The following is a 20,078-nucleotide window of genomic DNA, read 5'->3' on the forward strand; positions in this document are numbered from 1 at the left end:
GATTTCGATACATTCCAGAAGATTTTAGACAAGTACTTGCTTGAAACATTTTCCTGAGACTACATCTGATGTTATCATGAAACACAGAATTTACCTCCCGTTTTGTTGATTGTTGATCTAAGAGAAGGGTTCTGGCATCTATCACAGCTTGATACATCTTTAAAGAAGCTCCATCAGAGGCTACAAACAAAGCACTGGGTGAGTTACTATAGGTTCCTAATGTAGAGCTTGGAAGCAGTGTTGGCACCCAGGCCACATCTATAAAAGCAGAAATATCTGGGGCATTAATCCTGGCTAGCTCAACTATGCCACCTGATTTTGATAATGGGCCAACAGGATCAACCCTCCATAATATTAACTCACTACAAAACTCAATGTTCCCTTTCTTATCATCTTCTTCTGTGGTTTCTAAATTCTCCCTACTATCTTTGATTGGAACATTGTGATGGGATGTGGTCAACAGTAATGGTAATACAGGGTGGCATGCAGCATTATTAGTCCTAAATCTATGGCCACAAGCTCTAGAGGCATGTGCCACACTAACCACTGTGGAAAATTTTGAAGTATCAGAAAAACTTATTTGCCATTGGTTTAGACTTCCATTAAAATGTTTTGAGATCATTAAAACGTTTGGAATCAGCATATTATCATTCTGTCCAGGAGAGCTTTTTCCTGAGGCAGGTGCAGGTTGTGATGGGATTTTCTCTGAACTTAATCTACTCTCTGTCAGCCTCATTGCTGATTTGATATCCATTTTACTATAGTTACAATATAACATCAAGTTAGTCGCCATTGTCCTAGCATCAGCTACAGGGAAAGCATGTGGCAAACGAGAAGAAAAGCTGACTTGGGCCTGTCGAAAGCAATATGGACTATACTCATCCAACCAATCCACTAACCTGTAATATAGAAACAAAGATCACAATTTAGGTGAGTTTATTATACAAAATCTCAGGCACCCATTATCAAAAATTTGGTAAAGTTGAAAGTTCTTTGCTAAAATCAAAATTAAGTAAAAGCATGACCCATTTATGCTAGCCAAAACAAGCGACAAGTTTACCATATGCCATTATAAATCACCATCCCTCCTGTATTTTTTTTCAAGTAATAATGTACAAGTGAAATTTAAAACAAAGTTAAATCATTCAAAACTGCAGAAAATTATCAATGCATACTAAACAGAATATCATAACATTGGGGCGTCTTATAACTGGTTTAACTTTCCCTAACACTCTGCAACCCCTGATTGAATTTATATACTAACCATACAAGAAAGCTACCATCTATAGGATGTATACTAAATAACATATCAGGACTTTGGTGCCAGTCTCTCAGTAGTCCTTCTATCTTCCTGTCTAAAGCATCTATCACTGAACCCTATAATTTACATGAATAAAAGTATTTATATATCTTATCTATATAACTTATTTATCATGTTTATAATGTTCATCTTTTTTAAAATTCAAACACACCTTTTTCTGCCCAATTTATTATAATGTTTGTAATTTTCAGAAAATCTATTCATTAAAAACTAACTGAAAAATGAGTTGTGAGAACATATAAAGAATAACTATTGTCAAATGAATCAAAGAGTTAAAGCATTTTTTTTTCAATTTCTATATAATACCACCATGTTAGTACCTTTTAAACCTCCATGTTAAATATAAAACTTACTGCTACCTTGATGGCTGTTATGATACTTCCTATTTCTATATTTTAGCAACATTTAGTAAAAGTACTGCCTGTTTCTATATTTTTGCAACATTTAGTAAAAGTACTGCCTGTTTCTATATTTTTGCAACATTTAGTAAAAGTACTGCCTGTTTCTATATTTTAGCAACATTTAGTAAAAGTACTGCCTGTTTCTATATTTTAGCAACATTTAGTAAAAGTACTGCCTGTTTCTATATTTTAGCAACATTTAGTAAAAGTACTGCCTGTTTCTATATTTTAGCAACAATTTAGTAAAAGTACTGCCTGTTTCTATATTTTAGCAACAATTTAGTAAATGTACTGCCTGTTTCTATATTTTAGCAACAATTTAGTAAAAGTACTGCCTGTTTCTATATTTTTGCAACATTTAGTAATAGTACTGCCTGTTTCTATATTTTAGCAACAATTTAGTAAGAGTACTGCCTGTGTCTATATTTTAGCAACATTTAGTAAAAGTACTGCCTGTTTCTATATTTTAGCAACATTTAGTAAAAGTACTGCCTGTTTCTATATTTTAGCAACAATTTAGTAAAAGTACTGCCTGTTTCTATATTTTAGCAAGATTTAGTAAAAGTACTGCCTGTTTCTATATTTAGAAACATGTTGTGTGATATAGGGTTCTTACTGTTTCCACATTTAAAAATGATGTTGTTAGAACAAATGTATATCTTACTCATGTTACTGGCATGCTTAACACTTGCTGATATCTTAGGAAATTTACGGGTATTCAAATTTTCCTACATCTATATTTAACTACATGTTGTTAGTACCCATAGTATAAAACTTACTGATACCTTAGACATTTTTAAGGGTATTTCCTATTTCTATATTTAGTAACATGTTAGTACCTCTTACCTACATGCTTAGTATAAAACTTACTGATACCTCAGGTGAAGTTGGGGTACTTCCTGTTCCGTCAGAGCCATCAGTCGAGTGTATACTGGCTGTGCTCTCAGAATTAGTTCCAAGTTTTAATTCCTCCTTTCTCAATTTATGTTTCTTTTTTGAATGTTTTTTCTTTTTCTTTTTTGAATTAACTATATTAAAGAAAGAAAGACTAATAAATGCTTTTACCCAACTGTCATTTGTATAATATAAAAATTGTGCACACACTGAAATGTCTCACCTTCTTTATCAATCATTGATATTATGTTGATAGTCCTAAATATAAAGCTTTATTACAACTGTCACATTAACTTAACATTAATCAAGAAAACTAAACATTGACCAGTAAACCATGAAAATGAGGTCAACATCAGATAAACCCTGCCAGGCAGGCATGTACAGCTAACAATTTCGTACATACAACAAATATATATGCCCTATTGCTTATAGTTTAAGATAAACAGACAACACACAAAAACTTAACACTGGGCAATTAACCTTGAAAATGAGGTCAAAGTCAAATAACTGACATTTAGATCATAAAATATTTCCTTTCACCAAATATATAGTTGACCTGACCTATTGCTTTTAGCATTAGAAAAAAAAACCAACTCAAAAACATAACTTTGACCACTGAACCGTACAAATTAAGTCAAGGTCAGATGACACCTGCCAGCTAGACATGAACACCTTACAATCATTCCATACACCAAATATAGTAGACCTATTTCATACAGTACAAGAAAAACAGACCAAAAAACAAAAACTAAACTATAACCACTAAACCATGAAATGAGGTCAAGGTCAAGTGAAACTGTCTGACAGGCACGAGGACCTTGCAAGGTACGCACACACCAAATATAGTTATCCTATTACTTTTAGTAAGAGAGAATTTAACGTTACAAAAAATGTTAACTTTTTTTCCAAGTAGTCACTGAACCATGAAAATGATGTCAAGTACATTGGACATGTGACTGACGGAAACTTCATAACATGAGGCATCCGTATACAAGGTATGAAGCATCCAGGTCTTCCACCTTCTAAAATATAAAGCTTTTAAGAAGTAAGCAAATGCTGCTGCCACCGTCAGATCACTATCCCTATGTTGAGCTTTCTGCAACTTTTGTCTCAGGCTTGACAAAAATGGTATATGTAGATGCATATTTTTAATGTATTTATAATGGGTTTTGTCTTCCTTTGGTATTTCTGTATTAAAGTAAGCATAGGAAGTTTCCCTGATAGGAAAAGCCTAACCCCTTTTAAATTAGAAGATGAAGAAATAACAAATCCTTTTAGCCTTCAATATCCAAACTATTAAAATCAAGTTGATATTAAAACAAACTGTAAAGTCTGCTTTAATTCTGATTTGTAATAAAAGAAAATTATAACCCTTGACAATGCTTTGAATACAAGTCTGTAAAAGAAGCTTGTCAAAAAGGTCTTTCATCTGATTTGATTATATTTAGCCTTGAAGTTTCCATATGCATCTAAAACACAAATATATCAGGCCTTATCAGTCATTTCTGGACTTTTATAGGGGACTAAGAGTTGTGCTCATTGTTGAAGGTTGTACAGTGACTTATATATGTGAACATCTCTATCATTTTGTATTTGGTGGAGAGTTGTTGCATAGGCATTTATACACATCTTCTTATATTTATACTTATATTATAATCAGAATGTCTAACATTTACACTTACCATCCATATCGACCTGGTCATCAGGGTCATGACCTGAATAAGGGTCACTATCTGACCCAATGTTAAAGTCATGATTATCCATCTGTCCCTCATACATGGTGCCTTTATGCATTTCTTGGAGTATGGTTTCAGCCTCCATTGTAAACTGTAACTCTTTATTGTTCAACCAGTGAAGCTGAAAGTTGTGTTGGACATCACCATCTGTATTGACAACTGGTAAAAGTGGTATATCTAAAAAACAAAACAATAATAATATATTTAGTTTCCATGACGACTGGTAAAAGTGGTTTATCTAAAAAACAAAACAATAATAATATATTTAGTTTCCTAACGACTGGTAAAAGTGGTATATCTAAAATAAAAAACAACAATAATAATATATTAAGTTTCCATGATGACTGGTAAAAGTGGTATATCTAAAAAAAAAAAAAACAATAATAATATATTAAGTTTCCATGACGACTGGTAAAAGTGGTATATCTAAAAAAACAAACAATAATAATATATTTAGTTATCATGGCATCTGACAAAAGTGGTATATCTTAATGTTCCATAACAAAAAATTGTTTTTAAATGTCATTTTGGGGTCTTCTATAGCTTGCTTTCCAGTATATATGGGTTTTGCAAATTGTCAATGAAGGATATAAATTATTGTGAATTTTGTGGATAAACATACACCATGAATATAAAAGTATTTTTGATTCTAGGGGCACTGATGAGTCTTTTGTAGACAAAACACGCGTCTGGCGCAAATTAAAATTTCATTCCTGGTATCTTTGATGAGTTTAATAATTACTTTATTTGGTTTTGTAGACTTTGGTCAAACCACAAAACCAAATATTCCCAAATACATAACTTCCTCAATCCACAAAAATTTGTACAAAGAAATTTAAAAAACTTATAATATCTAGATGAGTGTGTACATGTAAGGCTAACCTGTTTCTGGGTTAATACTTCCTGCCAAATGGAAATGTAGAGTAGGACACACTCCATTCTGATGAATGGCAAACTTATGAAAGTCATGGACACTTTGAGAACTACCCATACTGTCTAAATGTGGTACACTCATTACTGTTTCTGGTCCAAACTTGTGGTGCTTCCTTCTCTTGTGAATGGCATGTCTGAAATCATATAATTTTTATCATTAGTTTAATTCATTTCAATCTTGTCCAGAGAAACCTTAAAAAACATATAGGAAGATGTGGTGTGAGTGCCAATGAGACAAATCTCCATCCAAATAACAATTTATAAAAGTAAACCATCAAAAGAATGAAACTACCAGTAAGGTGATGTAAACCAAAAGAAGGAAGAAGATATTCTTACATTTACTTTTAAATGGAAATACGTAGAATAATAGTATGCAACAGATTATCTCCCTTGTCTGATTAACACCAGTTTATCTTTTAGATATTATATTGTTTGATTAATTCATCAAAGATTATTCAAAATATATTAAATTTGAATACCAAGGTTACCCTTTTTTAAATTAAAAAATATTTTGTGAAAAGCAAATTCAAAAATATCCTGTGAAAAGAAAATTCTTCATTTCAATATATGTGCTGCATCAGACAGAAATCAACCATATAAAAATGAATATCAAGACAACAGTTGACCTATTTCAGGATGTAAAATCTCTATGTAAAAATCTGAAATTGTTTGAAAATTGAGTTGTTTTAAAAATCCTATCAAACATATCAAAGTTTATCTTAACTTTCGTATTTCAATATTCCAAAATCAATGACAGTCTTACACATTTACTTGCATACCTGCACTTGTATAAGGTTAATTTCTATCCTTATATAAAATAGGTATCTATTGACTTGACACAAGTTTTAATGTTTTCTGATTATAGTAACTATATAATATTTCTAGCTGAAAATGAAAAACAGGATGGTGACATTAAATTTGACCTCCACTAAACCTTTATTATGTCTATATACACTAACTTATTTGTCTGAAAATGAAATTTACATAGTTATTTACAATTATGTTCAATATCCAAACTGAGACTGTGCATTAAGCAGTGATTTTATTGTCAGCATGTTTAGATTTGACCAATACCCAGCTGTAGAATACTATTTCAAGCTGAACTGACTGCTTAATTCTAACTTGTGATATCCTGATATATGCAGATTCTATGGTAATAGAATGGGTAAAAGCAGTGCACCCTCACCAGTACTACAGACAATCAAAGTTTGTTGTATTATTACCTTTGTTTCAACATTTTTAACAAATGGTAGAATTTAAATTACATTAATGATCACGGGTGCAAATTTTCCTGGATTGAGGAAAACTTGCATATTCGTGGATATTTAAATTTGTGGTTTTGTCAAAGTCTGTATACATTTCTTTAGAAAATTTGTATTTTGTTGAAAATATAAATTCTTGGTTCCCCTGTACCAATCGATGAAATCCACAAAAATTAGAATCCAATGAATATTAATGAATCCACAGTAAACATTCTGCTAAATCACACAGTTTTTAGATATTAATACAACAAAGTCTCACTGGCCTCATTTTACATTAAAAGACAAAGTATTGTAGTGTAAGGATTCTCTTTTCAGATTGAAAAGGATGTGGTCAGTGATAAGAAAATAGCATCTGAGGCCTATGAATAACTTTTCAAATTTTCAGATTTGTAATTGAAAAGTGCCTGTCAGACTTAAAGACAAAAATTAAGATCTGTTCAGCTAAATGGAAAATTTCAATGAAATATGAAGAAACCTAATAAAGGTGAAAAATATCACAACTACTTTTTTCAAAAAAAGGAATATTTTCAAGTCAATAAACGTTTACAATTAGATTCCCAGCCTGAAATGTAGAATTTTGGAAGGAATCAAGGTACCAAAGCAACATGTTGAGCATAATGTTCATTGATTACAATTGTACGTATTTCTAAGGCTTGCAATTATTAAAACAGCCTGTTAACAAAAAGCACTACCATGAATTTTGGCAAGTTTCATAATAAACATGATAAATGGAATATTTTCCCTTTCAAATAAAACAAGATGATATTGATCATAGTAAATGTCTTTAAAATATGATATTCAAACTTCTTTCAATCGTAAAAATAAAAATAGTCTAGCTTCTAACACCATAGTACTTAATAGATACATAATGGCAATAAGTAAGTGTAGGATTTAATACAAGGTATGAATAAATGAGAGTATAAGGTCAGGGTCTTCTAAAATAAAAGAAGGCTGCAAAAACTAGCAATGAACAAAATTAAAACCTTGACATTGTGGCTTCAGTTTTACTGAGGAACAAGCTTCTGGCTGACATTGAATACTGTGGTGTACTTGAGCCACCCTGTTCAAAATTTCCTAATGACAGCCTAGCCCTGTTGCCTAAAGACCTAGTCTTTTGAGTGAAGGTATCAGAAAAGTCAGCAGACTTCCTCTTTGAATCAATTGATAATCTTTTTTTAGAGTCAGCAGAGGAACTCCTTTTAGGTCTAATTCTAAACAGTTTTGTGGAATCAGAAATGTCAGATTTATTTTGCTCAACAACATAGTCGGAGTTAATTGATGTTATCTGATTAGGAGAAGTCGGTGAATCCATTGATGATTTTCTGACTGGTGATAATGGTGTTGTGGATGTGTCACTGAACACCGACTGATTATCGGCACTGTCTAAAGAATCAGGCTCGGAGATACAGACATAACTATCGCTGTCGGAAATAGTTTCAGCAATGGAAGACATATCTGATATCTTTTCTGGTTTGACACTCTTTGCTACCTCTTTAATTTTATTTGGTGTGAACTTTGAACTGCTTCTGTAATAAACAGACATACAAACAAAATAACCTACCTTAGCTTTTAATCATAACATGCTAAATAACTAAAGTGGTGGATAAAATACATGTTAAAATTCAATTAACATTATCCTTCATTGTAAAACTTTTAAAATATTCAGCTTCATTTTTTAAGGAAACAGTTTGATTTCAAACAAACCCATCAAAGGGAGATAAAAGAATCAGATTATTTTACCAAATTTTGTACTCAAAACAAGTGAATTCCTTTATTTATTTCATTATCTGTCAAAAAATATTGTATCAGGTACTAACCCAACAAATAAGCAAATAAAAACAATTGAAAAGCTTAACTTGCAAATGATGGTCACTGATTTAACACTAAAACCAAAAAAATGTTCTCTCACAAAAACAAATATTAACACAATGAACCATGTTTCCTATACTGTGACAGTTACAAGGTATTAAATTATAAACAAGTATCTTATCTAGTTAAGATCTATTATTTTCAATCGGCAATAAGACATGTAACCCAACAAATCCCAGAAACCTTTTTAATCTATTGGTGACAATCATCATTTAAATTTCCAAAAAAATGTGAATAACATTGCAGGTTAGATGAATAGACAACAATGAGAAGCTAAATGTTTACACATATGGTATAGTTTTGTTAGTAAAATAAGAAATTAAATGCTTTCATTGGATATAAGTAAATTGAGCCAAAGCTGAATGTATAAATATTATAGTTTGTTAGTAAAAAATAAACTCAATGCTTTTATGGATTAATTGCTAAATAATAAAATGTTAGAGCTACAAAGCAAAACTTTCCCAGCAGAATTTCACAATATATATCTGATCAAAACCAATTTCGTTCTACCTGGCTCAATGCATTTAAAAACAAATCATCTGCACACTCAATATATACTAAAAACATGTTAGCCATATGCAATCTACATAAAAAATTAAAACCCCAATCATTTTAAATGTTTATTTATTACACTATCAATTTTATTTTAAAGATGAAATGAACTTTTAGGACATACACACCTGATGGTCTTCAATCTTTGCATGAAACGTTTCTTATGTCTATGTGTATGGTATTTAGGATCAAATGACGCACTAGGATCAAACTGTTCTAAATCCACTAATCCATCATCAGGGAGCACTGTCTCTATCCAGAGTCGACAGACATTGTCAGCACAAGAAGATACCAACATGTTAGCAACAGATCCTCTGAAATATTTAATATTCAAAATGAACAAAAATTAAGCAGGTTTCTCTACTTTTCCTTATCTCATATTATCTCTACCAAAGATTGTTATTTCCTTTTTTTTATTTAGAATTTTTTTTTAGAATGAATATAATTATAAGTATTGAAATTTAATAAATACACCTACTAAAATTAAGCTTTAAGTCAATCAAGCATATTAAAAGGAAATACAAGATAAATGACAATCAAAATTCTATTTCTATTTTTTCTAGCTTAATTTTTTGTGCAGATCTTCAATTAGAACAGATTGTATTTCTTCCAAATTGGTATATCTATTTTTAACAAGTGTGACATTTAACATAAGCAAAAATCATCTCTTTTTGTCATGAACAAATATACAGCAAAGTAATACATGTACAAACCTTGGCATAAATTTGCTAGTTTTTCTCCACGAGAATCCTGTCACTGTCCTAGGGTGTGCCACATATACAAAGGAATAATGAAGCTCTTCTTTCTTAGGACTTATTAAACTGTCTCCTCTTGCTAAGGTTGATGCAAAGGATACTATAAAAAAGCATGTTTTAATAGGTAAAGCATTTCCTATAATTTTCACCAGTAAAAATAAAAATGTTTTTAATTTTTCTGTCATAAAATCTAAAGACGAAACAAAATATCAAAGGACACCTGTGTATACTTTATCTTTCAGTACTTTATCTTTCAGTAGATATACATCGTATTAGGTTTTTTTTACTGATAAATATTCATGTTCATTTTCTGCCACCAATGTATATTAAGATATGTTTTTTTCTCTCTAAACTTTGCTTGATGAAGGACTAGCATTGCTTAACTTTGAAGGCAAATTTTACATATATATCATAATGAAAAGACGTAAATGTGTATGAATAAAACTTTTGAACAAAATTTAAACACTGAGCCAGTTCTTTAATGTTTTAGCCTTGTGAGTTGTAAAAAGAAGCATGTACTGTCATGTATGCATACATGTGAACCTCCCGAAGGGACAACAATAATCCCTATTTCAGGGGTCTCCTCTAGTCCTCCTGTTCAGGAGAAAAAAATCATGTGTATGAAATATTTTATAAATTAAAATTTTCAGTTGCGATACTACGGGTGTAACAGACACCTTTGTGAAATTTTACCAGTAAATCAAAGAAGATGTATAGTTATATGACTTCGCTTGACAGCTTGGGTGTCAAACATACTGGTAATCAACGATGTTTACCTCCGAAAAAATGCTGTTGTGTAATAAAAATATGTGTATTGAAAGTAATTTTTGGTTAAATCCCTTTGATTTATCCTGTTTTAAGGTAGCACAATACAAAGATTTTATAACTCCAACTCCCAAGTTTTAAAATGCTGTAACTTTCTTAATAAGGCTTGGAAATTTATAAAAGTGGTAGTTTTGGATAGCTGACAGATTGCTCTTTCAAATTAATGCTATGTTAGTATTATGCAACAATTATGTAACCAATTATAATGTTAACTGTGTCTAAAATATTTTTCCCAAAATTTCCACTTTCAAATGAAATTAGCTTCTGCATAGGTATCCCTAGAGGGTTGATTTTATAATATGTTGTTCCTATGGCCATTATCTACAAAAGGGTGTCTCAGATTATAGATAGAATGTATAGAACAAATTTTACACCTAATTAAACATTATCTTCTTTTATGTGGTTAGGATGTTTACACTAATTAGAGATTTATGAGAGAATGGAATACCATAGAGACAATCTGAGACACCCTTTTGAAGCCCATGATGTGTTGATTAAGATTTTGTTAAAATTTTCTGTATAGTTAAAGAGATGATAGAGCTAAATTCATTCAAGTGAACTTACCCAGATTTTGCCACTAATTATATAATAATTGATTACATAATGATTGCATAAAAATATTTCATTCATTTAAAAGATTAATCTTTTATCTATCTATATATACCTCTTTTATTATTTTCTATGCATTCATAAGAAAGTTACAGCATTTCAAAGGTTATTGATTGGAAGTAGACAAATCTTTGTATTGTGCTACCTTAAGTAACTTTTTTTCAATAATGTAAATTGTAAAATAAATTGAAATGAATGATATTTAGTCAAATTATCATATAAGAAAGTTAATAAAATGAATTTAAAAGTTTTGGGACAAATAAGAATATGTAAATTTAAAAATTATTTGGGGAATCTAGTCTTCTTTTGAAGACTTTAATTAATTTTTTTTTTAACAAGTCGGACTTCCTACCTGGAATTGTGACAACTGAATTTCATATTGCTAAAATTAATGTTAAATATAAAACATATATGTCCATACCAATAACAAGAAATGAAGAGGAGATGAATACAAAAAGTCCACAAAGAAAATGTCACAAAACAAAACAAAATCTAATTTAATATTTCTTTTCGATAATGTTATATCATTCAAATAGAAAGGAAACAAGGGTAGTGGTACTGTAAATATTACATTCTGATGGAAAGTTGAAAAAAAAGGACAACTTCTACATGTTGTACATCATGCGTTTACATTTACTACAAAATTTATGTCGATAAAAAACCTCCTGATCCAAGTCCTAATCTCCTGACCAAAATTTTTAAATCTCCTGATCTGAGTTTTACAGTACATCACATGTATATGTATGTTACATTTTATTTTTGGGGAAAATATAATTTTAGAATGCCTCATTATCGCTATCTGCCAATCAAAATTACCATATGAAACATTTATAAGTAATGTAATAATTTAATGTTGTTTAACATAATTTAATATACTAACTTTTTCTGTCCTCATACCAAATCTTTACTAAACGATCATTCTGTAAGAAAATATATATTCATAAATATGCTTCTGTAGTACCAACAGACCAAGAACAACCTCTTACAAAGACCATTGAAGACAATCTTATCAATACTGTTAAAAATTGTTTGGTCCACTGCTGAACAAATAATAGACTACCTAACAAATTCTCTTATATTTCTTTAATGCATGTCTTTTCATAGTTTAGATTGAACATGCGTTTTCAAATTTTTGATATGAATTAAACAGGATTTTTTCTCAATATTGCGAAAATTAAAATTGCATTTTAGTCTAAAACGACAAAATCGCAATAATAAATGCACACTATAATTTCTGAATTTACATTATCTAACAAAAGTATGACAAACAGCAGAAATTTGCACCTGTTTAATTGTCATTATTTATGTTGTGTACATCTTTTTTATGGAAGAGTTATTGCAGATTGTTTAAGGATGTTTGTTACTCTGTTTAAAAATAACAAGCTTTTTAAAAGACTGTTATGAGATGATAGTATATGAATAAAGAAACAAAACAAGCAGAAAAAATGGAGGATCCGTGTGCTTGTTTTCGAGATATAAACCGTTGAAAGTTTGGCAGGAATAATTCTCTCTAATTTTTTTCTAACATTGGCACATTTTTTGTTTAAAAAGTACAAAAAATAACAAGGATTTTATAAGATTTTGAAATATGGCTTAGTAAACTTTATGTAATAAAATTATGAAAAGAAAAGTAGGGGTTAGTGGGCAATTTTTTTTAATGGCAATACATGGATAATACCAGAGGATTCTGAAAATCTGGCAAAAATTCAAAAAATAGAGGAGCAAACATCCTTTAATGTTTTTGCTAACATATCTTTTTAACTAATCTAAAATTATTACACAGGTAGTGGAACATGCTATGTAAAGAAAACCATTCTAAATCTATCAGTAAATTGATTATATACTGTGTTACAGTCTAATAGACAGAAACACCAATTAACTATATTCTCAAATGGTATGTAAAGTACTGTCTATATATGGTAGTACTGACCTGTCCAGCAGAGGCAAACAACAGCCCATCATGAGAGTACTTCAGGAAATATACAGGAGTAGCTGGTCTGTAAACATACAACAAATATATGTTATTTTTGAGTTTGTCTAAATATTATTTATAGTGCAAAGCATTTATAGTATTAAAGCGGCTTGTGAAAGACTTTTGAAGAACTCTTAATCTCCAACCTTGAGTTATATTTTCAAGATTGATTGGAGATTGCTAGGAGTGTGTCTTGAGTGTCTATCGTAATTCAGATTTAATAGTCCCCTACCAACATGGTGAAAGGAGAATTTAGGTTTGCACTCTGGCTGCCTGTCGGTCTGTCTGTCAGTCCATCAGTCAGGCAAATCTGTTTTCAAGACATTTTTTCTTCATACTTTCCTGTCGTTTCTGAAAATGTTCGTCCTGAAATTAACTACGATGAGATACAATGTGTCCATACTTTGTTATTCAAATTAATCATGACAAGTTGCAAGTCAAGTTCCATTTTCATGATTTTAGCTTTTCTCCTTGTTAAAGCCCTTTCCCTAGAATTAAATTTTTTAAGAAATACTTATTAATTGCTAGATTTCTGTTCAAAGGGTCATAACTCATTTTAAAGATTTGTAAAAGACATTGTATTTACACATGATTAAGATAAATGACATTTTGGATTTGATCCCCTTTTCTTCAGTAAATTGTTAGAAGAATTTAGTGTTAGGTTTTTCTGTTCTTCTATGTAGTTTACACCATGTTAAGTTATAGATCAAGTTAGAATTCTGTTCCATTACAATGAATTTTAACTGGAAGGGGACTATATGTATTGCCATGCATAATGCTTTACCCATAATTCTTGTTATATTTCTAATGTACAACACGTATAAGTTTATTATTAAAGTCGAAACTATAGTACCATATATCCTACTTGAGCCATAAAATCTTACTTGATTCTCCAGATGCAGTCCCACACTGGAAGTGAATCTTCATCATAAAGATGGTGTACCTTCCCCTCCTCCTCATGGTCTCCCACAGAAAACTTAACCCCTTTGTTTTCTTCATCATGCTGCTCATGGTCTAGGTGCCAGATCTGGATAACATCACCTCCTGTCAGAAGACGGGATCCTGCACACATATGAAACAACATTTATAGACTCAGAAATAATATTTTTGATTTTTTGTCTTTTGAGATGAGTGTAGCATTGGAGAACAATGTGAATTTTATTGGTCTATATGATTAAAGGAAGAGGCAGATTTCATTGAGTCTCAACTCCTCTGAAACCATTAAAGTCAGAAATATTTTTAATGGGATGTATAAACGTATTGCTTTTTTACTTCATAATTTTGTCTTTGAAACATTGTTTTGTTTCAACAGACAATGCCTATTTTTGAGATAATATCAAAATATGAGATTGTTATTGATCTATTTCTTAAAGGCTTTTGTGCATGCTCAGTTGACGTGAAATCCAAATGTGGTCTTTTGCATATTTTCCTCACTTTAAAAAGATAGAATTAAGTGCATAAATTTTGTCCAAATTCTTACTGTGTCCACATTCTTTGTTTCAACACTTACCCAATTGTACCACAATTTCACAGGCATCTTCTAGTCATGATAATTTTATGACAGACTGTTTTTGAAATTGGTTGTGTATGAAACATTGAATAATTTCAATGAAAGGGGAACAATGTATTGTATTCAGTAAACACTATAAACACTACTTTACCTTCAAGATTCCAGCTAAGACAGTTAATCAAACTTTCTGCTTCAAACGATGCTGTCTGATACCACTGATAGTCCAATTTCTACAAATAAACAATTTAGGAAATATTTCAAGTTATTACTCACTAGGTACCATATCTCAAATCCAACAAAAAAATTATTCCAAAAAATATTTATTAAACAAAACCACTTTAATGTGCCCAAAAATAAAATGGAGTTAACTTTTATCAAAATATACTTTTAAAGTTGTCAAGTCTGCTAATTATACTCATTATAAAATTCATAAATATTGTCGACATATTGTTTTTAAGGATTGAATAAAATTACAAGCCAGCAACTGATTATAAACTAGATGAAAAGTCACCATAGTTTGGGATTCATTTCTGAAACAAATGGTTAACATTCATAAGGCAGACACTCAATTAATTGAATAAATTGAAAAAGAGTATGTGTTAATTAAGTTGAAAATTTTAAACGATCTTCTTTTACAGAATTCATATTAAAATGATAGCACAAGTAAGACTGGATTATACAGAGCTTGGTATATTGTGAAGACACCTGTTTATTTTTGAAACCTCTATATTTCTTTTGGTTATTTTTTTCATTCGATTGCTGTATCATTGATGTGTACCCCATATGATATCTCCTTTTATTCATAAGGTATTTTGCAGACATTTCACTGTTATAGTAGCATAGCATACACAAAACAAAAACTTATTTTGCATTTAAAGACATGGAATTGAATGAATAAAAGTCTTATCTTAAAACATTTACACGCAAAATTCTTAATAAAGGGCACCAAGGAGTTGGAATTCCATTTTTATGAATATATGAAATGCGCAAATATTTTCACATTTTAAGTGACAATTTCAAAAATTTCAATTAGAAGTGAATCAAATACACTGAAATAAATTTTGGAAAACTGGGATTTTTATAAATTGATTATTATCTACATGCGGGCACTGTAGAATCAAAAATTTTCTTGAATGATGAAAGTTATTTCTATAGGAGAAATTCATTCTTTGATTGATTCAGGAACTTTCCAGGGTCCTTCCAAAAATGACTCAAGACGAAGATGATTGATTGTTATTTCTATAAATGTCCAGTGACAAGTATTTCATGAATGTACCTTGAGTACAAATAATGAATGTAAAGCCTGGTCATAGATAGATTGTGAGGCAAAGTAAAGCATTCAGTTTTCAGTCATACAAGTTATAATGAAGACAAAACTGACCCTTGCCAAATATAGCTAAGTGTCAAAGCATAATCTAGCTATTTATAGCTATGACATCATAGCTAAGAATCAAAGCATGGTCTAGCCAGTGATTTACAAACCTTTCCAAAACGATGATTCTGTAGAAATATAATCACATCTTTAGACAAAAGAAGCTCCTTTTGATAATTTTAAGATATCAGGTTAACTTGTGTGGATAAATTGAATAACTGCTTAAATGATACATTGTGAATGTAATATTACAATGCTAAACTGATATTTTATTCCTATATATACATATATATATGCACAAAAATATAAGCTCATGCAGCCATGCATCTGGAATGTTTCTTTCCTTATGATCATGATGATTCTTAAAGTTCAAATGATCAAATATTGATGTCAGCTAATTATAAAATTTGTAAGGGTTCCGCGGAACCCAGTGTCTCGCCTATTTTTGCTGTAAATTGCAGGCTCAACAACAATGAGGAAAAAAATCAATAAAATTATTCCTCTTGTTACTATTTTATGAGAGTAAGAAAATCTAAGTCCATTTAAAGTAAATTACAGAAAAAACGGAGTAATCTTTTTACAAACTTTACTTCTAGATACAATCTTATGATCACAAATAAGCTTCTGTCCAAGTTTGGTACAAACCCAGGATAGTTTAAGAAAGTTATTAAAATTTTAAAAACTTTAACCACAGAGTGAATGTAATGTTTCCCCGAAGAAAAAACTAAGTCCATTTATAAGTAAAATACAGAAAAAATGGAATTTTATGTTTACAAAATTTACTTCTAGATATTATCTTATGATCATAAACAAGCTTCTGTCCAAGTTTGGTACAAACCCAGGATAGTTTGAGAAAGTTAATAAAATTCTAAAAACTTTAACCACCGAGTGAATGTTTTGTTTCCCCGCAGAAAAAAAAACTAAGTCTACTTATAGTAAAATACGGAAAAAATGGAATTTTATTTTCACAAAATTTACTTCTGGATACTATCTTATGATCATAAACAAGCTTCTGTCAAAGTTTGGTAGAAATCCAGTATAGTTTAAGAAAGTTATTAAAATTTCAAAAACTTTAACCACAGAGTGAATATTTGTTGATGCCGCTGTCAACGACAGAATGTAGGATCGCTTAGTCTCGCTTTTTCGACTAAAGTTGAGGGCTCGACAATAATGAAATGGGCAATCAATTCCTTGAAAGTACATGGACATATCTCTCTTATATTTACTTTGTCCATATAATTTTTGGAGGATTACCAGAAGATATATAAATAGTTATTTCAACAGAGTTTCATTTTAACCTTTTAACAAAATATATTTTATAAATATATTCACTAGTATAATATTCTACAGACACAACTATTTAATATCAAATAAATTTTACAGAAAATGAAACGATTTTTTTTTTAAATAGCTTTGTAGAAATATTCTATCAGTTATAGGCCCTAATACAATTTTCAATTCATTTTCTCTTTTAATATTTGCCTTATTATCTATAACCAATGGCCCACTGTCCTAATCCAGTACACAATAAAATTGAGAATGGAAATGGGGAATGTGTCAAAGAGACAACAATCCAAACATAGAACAGACAACATGCATGGACTGGCTGATGTTAGCAAGATAAATAAGAGTTATATAACAATACCTATTAAGTATAATATACTTTTATCCATTTCAACATTAATTTCTACCATAAATTTCATGTTTGCAATAAAAATTAAAAAAAATAAAACTACAGTTTATACTTTAAAACTAAGTAACTTTGTCGGTACATGTACTTTGGTTTTTGAAGTTGATCTTTCTTTTCAATTTCTGTAAAAAAGATACCACAAAACATACAAGTTCTACCAATCTTCAAATCAAAAATGCATTTAATTTACCTCCAATACCTAAATATTTGTTACTTATAAACCTTCATACCACCATAGACTATATATGATACCTTTTACCAACATCATTCAGATTCAGGCTGTATTACAGCCATACCATATCTAATTATATATATACGGGGTAGACATGCCAAATACTCTATATTAGTAAACTGTTAGGTCGTGATCAAAATATCACGAAGTTATAATTACATGTGGATGAATAGTACACTCATCCTCTTCCTAAAATATAAGTACAACTAAAAAGTCAAACTAGAACTAAGAAAGAAGAAAACATATATAGATACAAGAAAGTTAGATGCTGAAACCAACCCAAAAATACATTTAATAGGTCAACTCATAATACTTTTGTATTTGTAAATTTATTAAAATAAAATATTAATAAAAGTATCTGTGAATGAATACTGATGAATATTTATGAACTGCATGTTTATGTAAATTTATTTAAATGAACTTCTAGTGAAGGAATCTGCCCATGAATTCTCATAAAGAATTATGTAATAGAGAATTACTGCTAGACTTAGTCTTGGAATGATTTCCAATAATCAACTACTGTTACATGCTTGATTTATGTATGTGAATAAATTTTTCAGAATACATGTATTTACACAATGATTTGACTTCAGTCTAAAATAAATTATTGAGTGGGATTTGTTTCATTTAAAATAACTATATAGAAATGACAAAAGCAGAAAAAAGATTGCTTACCTGAAGGAAAAAAAAGAAATGCAATCGTGGACATGATTTTTCGTTTGGTTTTAACATTCAAACAATTGATCTTCAAAGAAGCATGATTTTAACTCATTTTTTTTATAAGATGCAGAAAACTAGCATGGATCCTTAACATAGAATATGATAGGGGCATAATTCTTTGAAAACCATTATTACCAAGAGATAACTGCTTGTTGCTGTTTTGGAAACAAGATGTTGATTCTTGGCTAGAGTTAAAATGTGTAAATAAATGTTAGAGCAGTCACAGGTTTATAGATAAGAAACTAAATCATTTTCTACGAGTGATTTTAACATAAAAATAAAGCTTAAAGGTATTAAAGAAAGTTATACAAACACAAAAATAATAAAATGTATGCAAGTTTAATGTGAACAAGCAATATAGATCATCTAAATGTCAGAACACTTACATGTGTACTTTCATGGTGTAATAATGGTGTTGGTTCAAAGATGTACACTTTACTTTTGTATGATGCTGCAATCTAAAAAATAAACAACATAATTCCCCAATCAATATATGCTTTTATCAGGTACTCTTTCCAAGTTCAACTATTTATTTTTTTTAAACATTAATTTTGTACATTTAGATAAAACGCTTCTCTTTTTTACTCAAAATCTCTTTTGTTTTGTTACTGGTTTGATGTCCTAACTTAATCTTTTTTTTTTTTTTTTAAATCATTGGTCCAATCTCTGTCATTTCTTTTAAAAGTTCTGATGACCATCTTATTAGCTGTTTTTCATTCATGCAGCCTACGCACGCCTACGGGTGAGGGATTTTCTTGCTGTTTTGAAGACATATTGGTGGCCTTTGGCTGTTTTATGATCTTTGGGCGGCTTGTTGTCTCTTTGACAAATTCCCCATTCCCATACTCAATTTTATTCATTTAAAATCAAAATCAGATGATTTGTAAAAGTATGCTGTTGTACATGTTATCAATGACTTTTAATTGCCAGAACAAAGACCAAATATATATAACAGCTATACCTGTGTCAGAATGAATCAGCTTAGATTTAATTGATAAAACTTTTGTTGCACAAGTACCAACCATGTGAGACTGTCATGAGTAGTCAAGGTTGATATTTATATAGTAATAAAAGTCAATAGGAATATGCTTTCAAACTGAGAGGCATTGTATTAAGTCATTTAATGAATCATTCATACCCCATTATGATCTACATGTAATTGGTTCATAGTGTCTAATACATATTCATACCTCCTTCTCCTCAATCTGTTCATACATAGTTTTCATGGGTAACCTTAGATTTACCACATGTATATTGATGGTTAATATTTACCTTCCCTGAATCTGTAGAACAATCTATACAGTTGACCTTTATGTTACCATGGGTTACACCAGGAATGATCTGTACTCTCTGGAAATCACTGGCTAGAATAACAATATCACATCCAGCAGCATAGGCCTGAAAGTACACAAAAATTAATTCAAC

At 30.3% G+C, this 20,078-nt stretch overlaps 1 protein-coding gene across 1 annotated transcript in view; it reads right to left on the reverse strand.

The window, feature by feature from the left end:
• LOC134714896 (dmX-like protein 2) overlaps positions 1-20,078 on the reverse strand; it is a 102,197-nt gene that overhangs the window by 68,866 nt on the left and 13,253 nt on the right. The window contains exons 2-16 of the mRNA XM_063576592.1: positions 19,926-20,051; positions 19,040-19,111; positions 18,093-18,122; positions 14,791-14,869; positions 14,014-14,191; positions 13,088-13,154; positions 12,038-12,077; positions 9,682-9,823; positions 9,097-9,282; positions 7,531-8,073; positions 5,235-5,419; positions 4,299-4,529; positions 2,593-2,750; positions 1,265-1,377; positions 95-899 (exon numbers count right to left, since the gene is read on the reverse strand). Coding sequence (XP_063432662.1) covers positions 95-899; positions 1,265-1,377; positions 2,593-2,750; positions 4,299-4,529; positions 5,235-5,419; positions 7,531-8,073; positions 9,097-9,282; positions 9,682-9,823; positions 12,038-12,077; positions 13,088-13,154; positions 14,014-14,191; positions 14,791-14,869; positions 18,093-18,122; positions 19,040-19,111; positions 19,926-20,051 — 2,955 coding nt within the window. The remainder of the gene's footprint in view (positions 1-94; positions 900-1,264; positions 1,378-2,592; positions 2,751-4,298; positions 4,530-5,234; positions 5,420-7,530; positions 8,074-9,096; positions 9,283-9,681; positions 9,824-12,037; positions 12,078-13,087; positions 13,155-14,013; positions 14,192-14,790; positions 14,870-18,092; positions 18,123-19,039; positions 19,112-19,925; positions 20,052-20,078) is intronic.

Source organism: Mytilus trossulus, chromosome 4, assembly GCF_036588685.1.
Source record: "Mytilus trossulus isolate FHL-02 chromosome 4, PNRI_Mtr1.1.1.hap1, whole genome shotgun sequence".
NCBI lineage: Eukaryota > Metazoa > Mollusca > Bivalvia > Mytilida > Mytilidae > Mytilus > Mytilus trossulus.